An 8,682-nucleotide genomic window follows, 5' to 3' on the forward strand; every position below is an offset into this window, starting at 1 on the left:
CTCTTAATCTGGCACTGGTTGTCCAGGATGCTGCTGTTCCTGTGGGGTAAAGCGTTATAAACTGACTTTATCCTGCTTGGCACTGTGAAAAGGCATAAAGTAGAGGCAAAGAAGTTACAGAAGTTGTGCCCTGGATTGTTGGTGTTCCTGTTAGTGCTGCTTATTTCAGAATTTGTGTGTCTCTGGTCTAGATCTGAAGACGACTCCTCATCCGTCAGAAGTAGCATGCCCACAGTCTTCCTGGCCAATGATTCTTCTACAGCAAGCAGGACTTCTTCCTCATCCTGAGAAGCCTTCATCTCTTCCTATGTCAGTGGCTACAAGGCCAAGAGCCAGCTCACCACTGTCCCCACCAAAATCTCTCGGACTGGGGCCTTCCTTTCATCACACACAAGAAGAAGAGCTTTCAAAAGTGGTGGAGCAGGACCCTATGCTGGAAGAACTATGTAAGCCTTTGTGCTGTAAGCTTTGCAATGTCACTCTGAATTCAGCACAACAAGCCCAAGCTCATTACCAGGTAAGGAGAGAAGCAGGAGGCACTGATTTCAGTGCTACAGTAGCTGCTGCATCTATAGCTTGTGTAGACGTACCTTTGCCAGCACGTGCACCGTCAGTAGCGTTGCTGTGATAGCCCGGAGCTAAGTGTGGGCTAACGCATGAGGGCTAACTTAGCTTTTCAAGTGGGTTTTGAGCGCTGTGTTGAGGTGGCTGCACACCATCAGCAGCATTTGAGTTAGCTCGTCTGAAGCTACCTCTACACCATCTAACGGACTGGAAGCTGTGGCTAGAACTGCTCTGTAGACATAACCTTGCTTGAATTTGCAGTTCATCCGGACACACTGCAGTGCTTTCATTTAAGGTGTGATCACTGGAGCGTGTTGTCAAAACCGTCCACAGGGATAGAGAAGTAGTACCAAGATGGCATCAGTGAAAAGGCAGACACTCATAATTTTCTTTTGTTTTATGCGATCTGTTTTCCACCTATACACTCATCCAATAAAACAGAACTTCTGATTCCACAGACATGATGTTGTAAGGCCTGGACAGGTGTTTTCTGCTGGATCCAGCAGTGTAGTTAGGAAAGGGAGCTGCTGCTGTGTGCTCATCACTGCCTCCTTCCTGAGGTTATGCACATGACTGATCTGCTGGTGGGGCTATTTACGCAGACTTTCTCATCTGCTTTGGACAGCATCAGCTGAGCCAGCTCGGACCAAATTAATTTTGTTCAAGCTGGTCTGGTTGACTTGTTTGAAATAGGTTAGGAACTATTTGCCTGTGATTCTTTGCTGAGAGATAGAATATGTCATAGTCTTATGTTACCCTGTTTTACTAGTACCTTCTCTTGCTAGTGCTATATTTGTGTAAAATGTGGAGGCAGTAACTTTTGCCACCAGCAAATCCGAAAGGCTGGTGGCCCATGTCCTCAGAATACCAGGCCCAGATCTCAGATTTGCTGTTGGCTCTGAAAAAGTGGTATTGTGCCAGTGAAGGGGAAGGTAGGTTGAATTAGTCTGATTTCTGCAGTATTTCTGCCATGAGGGGACAGAAGTGCATTTATAGTACGTAACTTGCATTTATGCATATGCCTTACTATATATCCACAATGCATGTACATACTGTCATGTAGCTGTATCAGGTTTTTAAAACGCCAAAAAGAACTACAGTATATGTTTTCCAAGATAAAATTAAATATGAAGCAGGGTTTTCTAGATTCAGTGTCATGTTTTAACTCATGCTTGAAACCTCAGGAAAAGAAGTGTGTATGTATTCAGGCTTATCAAAAAGCTATGCAAAGCAGTTACATTTTCATGTTTAAAATAAAAAATGCTAGTTTTAAGTGAAATAGAAACAGATTGAGGAACTGATTGTAACCTTACTGATTTGAGAAAGTCAGTTGAAAATGAGGCCCAGTTGTGCTAGGTGATGAACATTTTGGAGAAAAGGGGGGATAGCAGCATCTCTCAAGTTCAGAGCTGTTATTTTCTGAGTGACAGCTCCTTTACCTGAGGCGCCATCTTCACGGCCACTTTCTCATTTCATGTCTCTGGATCCTTTTTCTTTCCGTGTAAGATACTATTATTAGGACAGTGATTAATCTGGGTTCTCTTTCCAGGGTAAAAACCACAGTAAGAAACTCCGAAATTACTATGCTGCCAATAGCTGTCCGGCACCTGCCAGAATGAGTAATTCGGTTGAGCCTGCCCCACCTCAGGTTGTCTCCCTTCCAGCTCAGGTAAGGCATGGCAAGGTGACTGAAATCATGATGCTTACTTGTCACCTAACCCCCAATAAGGATGACTAGATCTCACACTTTCGAGAATTACTGCAGGAGTTGGGAAAGAATTTTCCTTGTTATGACACAGGATGATGGAAATGGCCTGTTGAGAGCTGTTTTGCTTTCCTTTGAAGATGCAGATATTGATCTGCCTTTGCAGCAGAATATGGGACTTGAAGTATTCCATTTCTGCATGGCAAATACTTTGATTCCTAGGTAAGTCCCATGTGCTGCTGATTATGATTGTTTAAGGGCAGGTATAAAACAGCATTGTTGGAGCTGAATTTGGACAGGAGGGTGTGGCATCCGCTCTGCACAATCATTTGTCCATTGTGTGCGGGAAGCCTATATGGAAAAAGTGCTTAGATGCTCCTACACCCATTGCCCAGGGCTGTTAGCTAATTCCTCTTTTGTTGTTCCTTTTGAAGTGCTCATGCCTGTGTGTAGGCTGAATGGATTGTTCCCTCGGTGATCCAGATTAATTCTGTCTCGGGCACATTAGAGGCAAAAGAGATGATTTTTGCTTCCTTCTTCTAGAATTTATCACTTCTGATTGTCATGGGACTTAACAGCTAACCTGGCTTTTGCATGTGGCTGTGCAGGGAACCACAACTGGGCTGCAGGGATAGAAGCTGTGCCTGTCATTTCTGAAAGCATAAGCCTCTGTTGTCTGTAGAAAAGCAAAGAGCATTTGCCTTAAGTGGCAGATTGTTATACGGGCTGTCACCAGAGGGAGACTCGGTCCCCTGTAAATTGACTTTGCAGCTCACAGAACTGAATCGAGAGAGCATGGGATCCAGTCCTAGGTAGTGGGATGTGGATGCTGTACCTGCTAGGGTATCTGATGCACTTTTTTAAATGGAGAAAATGGTCCTTGGCAATAAAAAGACCGCTCTGGGGCCATGTGGGGATTCATGTTGTAACATGGAAGTCAGAATTGTGTGTGTGTCTATAAGCTTGAATAATATCAAAGGAGATGTGGAAGAAACTTGACTTGGCAAGTGCCGCAGTGACATGGCTGTATGAATCACTGCTGCTGCACTGTTTACAAAGCACTTTTCTCTGGATGATGCACACTGAGGAGACGTGGTTGTTGCCCCTATCAGTATGTGGTCTGACTAGACAGGCAAGGTGTCCTTCGTATGGCAGGAGCTACTCATGTGAGGCTGGGTCCTTCCTTTGAAGTCTTGATCCAGGTGTCCTACCTGAAGGGTAAGGATCTGAGGTTTGACAGCTCTGCTGTTATTTTTTTTATCTCTTAGTGTGGTCAGTGAGCTGTGTAGAGACAGGGTACTGTGGAGAAATTAGGTATATTGTAAAGACGAGAGAGGAGCACCTTTACCTTTCAGTGGGACTTCCTCAGTGTGAAAGTCACTGTTCACCAGCTCCCAGCAGTCAGGAGTAGAGGAGTTAAATCATTGCTGTGAAGTAAACAAGCCTCTGTAGCTATTGCAGAGGTACCAGGTATTTGTTCAGATTGCTTTCCTCTCCATCTCATGCCAGGGATTTGCCTAGATCTCGAGGAATTTGCAGATTTTCCTGGAGGCTGAGGCAGGGAAAATTAAGTTCTTGTAAGAACGCTTTGGGGAGCGCTTGAGAGTGTCCTAATCTATATACTCTAATTCCAGCTCTCTTGCTGCCTGATGAAGACGATACTGGTCTCAGTCCCTGCGACTCAAATATTTCAACGATTTAACCTTCTTGTGTTTCACATGCTGTCTCTCCCTTTGCTGCTAGATGGGATCCAGTAAACCAGGTGGCCGAGTGATCTTGGCCACAGAGAATGATTACTGCAAGCTTTGTGATGCCTCGTTTAGTTCTCCGGCTGTGGCACAGGCTCACTACCAAGGGAAAAATCATGCCAAACGGCTGCGTCTTGCAGAAGCACAGAATAACTCATTCTCGTAGGTATTGTTCAACTTCACACTCAGGCTGAAAGCATGTGGCAGTGTCTCTGGCAGTCTTTTTCTCAGAAAACTCTGAATTGCAGCTGTTCATATTTGTTTAATCTTCAGGGATGCATCAGAACTAGGCAAACGAAGGGCAAGGAAAGAAGGGAATGAATATAAGATGATGCAGAACAGAAGAAATGTGTATACAGTTCAAAACAACACAGGTAACTGGGAGCTTGCATCTGTTCTGTAGTTGGAATAATAATGAATAATAAACAGACTTGTTTTTCTTCTGTTTCTGAGGTCTGTTTTAGCAGAGACAGCTTGTGAAAGGAGCTGGTCCTAGCTCTGCTGATCCTTCATGTCTGCATGTTTTTTCCAGCTGCTAAAGTTGCTTTGTTTTGTCAGCCTGCTTGTTAGTTCGGTTTCTCAGTTTGTAACTTAATTTACCATCTGCCTGTCTCTAAGGCTGCTCTAAGTGGTGGCAATTTTCCTGCTTTATTTTCTTGGCAAGTGGCCAGGTGCTTTGACTCCTACTGTAGCACATCAACCTGTACTTGCACTCCCATGACCAGAATGAGAGAGCATGTTAGCCTCCCTCTAAGACCATCTGTTCCTGGAGTCGAGTCCTTCCTCAGGTGTTAGATACTAACTTTGCCTCTTTACTATGATATAAAGTGTGTTTTATAGTGTCCAGCCCAGCATCTGTTTCTCTTTTTCATTTTAAGTTGTGTGATGAGCACATATTAGCTGAAACCCTGATTCCTTGTGAAGCTTGGTTTAATCGTGTCATTCTAACTACTGTCATGTGGAAAAGATAAATCTTTTAAAGTTACATTGAAGATCATTTTGTGATAATTTTAAACTGGTGCAGTTTATTCTAACCAAAAGACTGTTCTAATTCTGGAATTGGAAGATTAAGGAAAAAAAAAGAAAGAATTGATTCATCACTTAAATGATTAGACTCCTAATTTTCAAAGCCCTGTTGATTCTTAATAAGACTGGGGCACTAAGCCCACTCTACTGCTTTATAAGATACCAGCAAGTACTACTCCCCTGTGTGCTACATCCCTGTAAATCTGGATCTCAGCAGTGAAGTCGTGGGAAAATAAGATTCAGACTGTAATCAGTTAAAGAAGCTAATCTATGGCTGCTTTTTAATCATTCATTGCATTTAGAAGTTGTCACTGAGCTGCCTCAAGCTTTTCCTTCTTATAGATAAAACAGGCTTTTCTGTTGACTCCTCAGGTCCCTACTTCAATCCCCGCTCACGCCAGAGGATTCCTCGGGATCTGGCCATGTGCGTCACCCCCAGTGGCCAGTTCTACTGCTCCATGTGCAACGCCGGGGCCAGCGAGGAGATGGAGTTCAGACAGCACTTAGAAAGCAAACAGCATAAAAGCAAGGTGTCCGAACAGCGGTATAGGAATGAGATGGAGAACTTAGGCTATGTACAATGATGCGCCACCCTTGGTAGTAGTTTGCAAATAGAGCAGCTTGTCTCTCGCCTGCTGTTTGCCACATGCCCTGCTTTGTGCTCCCATTTGATAGGAGTATGTTCTCGAGCTATACATGTAACACCTGCAAACTTAGTGATATGGTTAGATTTTTTTTCTGTCATGGTTGGCAGGATGACGCTGTGCAGGACACGAAGTGTTTTTGATGTTTGTTTGCTAATTCTAAGGCTCTTCATTGTATTGAGTGGCGGGGAGGACTTTGTCTTCTCCCCAGCCTTCTGCATGAATATGCAAAGCCCAAGAAGTGCTGGGAACTTCTGTGATTCTGCCACACAGGCAGACCCTGTGCAAAGTCCGCTCCCCTCTTTGCACACCACAGAGCAGTGCTCCAGAATGCCTCCCTACAGCAGACTAAATCTCTGGGCAGCTTGTAAAAGAAGGGCAGGAGTGGGGCCAGTGACTGTGTGAATTAGGTGGCGCGCTTGCCCACAAATTGCTGCTTGTGGCCCACATTACAGCCCAGAGTAGGTTCTTTCCACATCCTTGTAGAAAGGCTGTGCATAACTCTCCTCCTTGGAGGGTCTTGCCTCTTACTGCTTCCTCTGTGATGCAGATTTCATTCTGAACATCTGACACTGGATATCGGCTGATTAGCCCCATTCAGAAATACTCTCTTTTACCAGTTAGCAACGACAAAAGATTCTCAGTGGTGTTGGCTGGGCACCTTAATGCACCATGGGTGTAGCTCATCTCCGTGAAGGGAGTCTGTGGGGATCTCAGTGGCTTAATGAAGTGAATCGGAAGCAAACCTGCTCAGATGAGATATGCTCTGTTCTGATTCTGCCTTAGACTGAGTAGGGTTGAGAATAGGTTGGAAGGAGCTGTCAGCTGTAATTTCTTTGCATACTGATGTAGAAGAGAGCCAGTGTGGGTCTCTGGCCTGCAGCTCTATTGCTCTGGGAAAGCAGGGCTGCCTGGACCTTGGGGAGCAGATATCAGTGTGTCCCACTTCCATGCCATTCCCTGGACAAAGCCCAGTGGGTGTTACAGAGGAGAGCTGAAATGCTCCTCTCCTTTGGACTAGAGCTACCAATATGATGAATTTTTTCCCCTCTTTCTTTTCCCATCTCAGAATGGGTTTTAAATCCATTCCTTGATATGAACTTCACTGTTTTAGGGACCATCAAAAATCCAAAGTTAGGTAGGACATAAATGTCAGGGGTGATGATAGTTTGAGTAACTTCTTTTCAGCCATGCGGAAATATTCATGAAACTTGTTAAGCGACTTTGTAAGTGTAGACAAACCCAAAGGGGGTGTGTGTGTTTAGATTGTCCTTAGCAAAAGTAGAAAGGAGATAAAGAGCAGAAGTAGGGCTGACATTTATTTTTCTGCTCATTTGGGTAGATGTGAGGACCTGTGTTTAGAATCCAGTTCACAGGGTTTCTAAAACATTGATTCCAGTGGCAAATGCAGCATGTAGGTAACCTCCATTGGACCTGATTCACCACTGCGCTGCTACAGCTGTATGCTGGTATAGCTTCATTGACTTCAGTGGCAGGTGCACAGAGGGGGTAAAGGAAGCATCATGGCTTGTCTCTCACTCCTCTTTTTAGGCAGTACATTGAATTAGATGCAGCTCCATTGGTTTCAGTAACATTTTACCAGGGATAAAGTTTAGCTAGTGCATAATGTTGAAGGTAGCTCTCCCACACCTTTTTTTTGCCATTCTGATCCTGCCTCTTGCATTCCAGAAGGACTTTCTGCTTGCCTTAAAAAATGAGTAAACTAACAAAAAATCCAGATAGTTTTTATTCATCTTTTTAGTCCACCTCAAAAAGCACTTGGCTGCTCCTCAGAAATCAAGTATTGTTATCTTTAGCTACCTGAGCATCAGGTGGTCATACAACCTTAACACAACCTTCCTAAATCCAGGCAAGATGAGCTCTTGCACAGTAGTCAAAAGCAACCCCCTACATCATTCCATGCTGATCCTTGCCCTGCAGATCCAGGCAGAGCAATGGACATCCTCTTGAATGGAATTCCCTCCCCTCCTTTGTACAAAGCCCAATTAAATAAGGTTCGTGTACGGGAGCACATTAGAAGGTAGGAGGACAGGTGCCCAGGTTGCAAAGCACTAACTGAACAGTTTTGACAGCCTGTAAGTCTGTTTCTTCTGTGTGTTCCTGCCCTTGGCTCACCGTCTGTGCAGCCTCGAACATTCCCCTTGCAAAAATCTCTCATCAGCCTTTCCCCCTCATCTTTTGCAGTCAAAGAAGGGCTCTGGTTTTCCCTTTGTGTTCTGTCTATTGTTTTGCTAGTCTGACACCACTGTGCAGGGACGGAGGGAGTTGGATGAGCCTTACCACAATGTGCTTCACTAGAGTGATCCCTGCATTATGATTAAACATCACTCTTGCTGTAAATTAAAGCATGGCATTTCCCACAGACTGCAGTTAGTAGCAGAAAAGCAGCACTTTGTGAAATATGAGCTGGAGAAGCTGTAGGTACTGGTGTTGTCCCACTTATTGCTAGGGCCAGGAAGGCATTTTTGTCTGCTTTCATGTGACCCCAAAATCAACCATTCACCACTTTGCTTTGGTTGCTGCTCCTTCTCCCAGCCCAGTGGTCTGCTCCTCATTTGGCATTTCCAGTGACTGCTGGAGGTGTCAAAACTCAGTTTGCTCCATGTGCTGGTGCAAACGTGCCACAGCACGGCAGTGTGCTCGTGTGTTTGGGAGGGTGTGCAAGGGAGGTGCAGTGAGCTGTTCCTGTGGGCTCCTCTCTGCGTGGGGCTGAGTCTGGTTTGAGAAACGGCTTGAGTCTGCCCTGAACAGAGAGGCCTGCATCTGATTTGTTTTGTTCAAGGGAGTACAACAAGTGAATGGCATCATCCTGAGAATTTCAAAGTGCTGGGTTATATAGCGTATATGAAGCAGTCAGTGGGAGTCAAGCAGCAACGGTAGGACAGGTTTCCTACATGGGAGGAAAGAAGCTGGATTGCTGGAAGAAGCAGCTGAGACTCGCTTTGCCCCAGTGCTCTGTTGTGGCCTTTCCCTA

At 44.9% G+C, this 8,682-nt stretch overlaps 1 protein-coding gene across 1 annotated transcript; it reads left to right on the forward strand.

Moving 5' to 3' along the window:
* Nucleotides 1-247: 247 nt before the first annotated feature.
* ZMAT3 (zinc finger, matrin-type 3) lies at nucleotides 248-5,809 on the forward strand. The gene is made up of 5 exons (XM_009703435.1): nucleotides 248-517; nucleotides 2,114-2,233; nucleotides 4,013-4,179; nucleotides 4,291-4,391; nucleotides 5,416-5,809. Exons 1-5 carry the CDS (start codon nucleotides 248-250, stop codon nucleotides 5,625-5,627), a joined length of 870 nt encoding a protein of 289 aa, XP_009701737.1. The 3' UTR covers nucleotides 5,628-5,809.
* The last annotated feature ends 2,873 nt before the right edge of the window (nucleotides 5,810-8,682 follow it).

Source organism: Cariama cristata, unplaced genomic scaffold (assembly GCF_000690535.1).
Source record: "Cariama cristata isolate BGI_N322 unplaced genomic scaffold, ASM69053v1 scaffold12307, whole genome shotgun sequence".
NCBI classification, from domain to species: domain Eukaryota; kingdom Metazoa; phylum Chordata; class Aves; order Cariamiformes; family Cariamidae; genus Cariama; species Cariama cristata.

What these genes read in the sequence shown, in the direction of transcription:
- ZMAT3 (XM_009703435.1), top strand. Translation starts at nt 248, where the DNA reads ATGATTCTTCTACAGCAAGCAGGACTTCTTCCTCATCCTGAGAAGCCT. An exon ending in GCACAGAATAACTCATTCTC is followed by an intron (nt 4,180 to 4,290) that starts GTAGGTATTGTT and finishes TTTAATCTTCAG; the next exon opens with GGATGCATCAGAACTAGGCA. An exon ending in TACAGTTCAAAACAACACAG is followed by an intron (nt 4,392 to 5,415) that starts GTAACTGGGAGC and finishes TTGACTCCTCAG; the next exon opens with GTCCCTACTTCAATCCCCGC.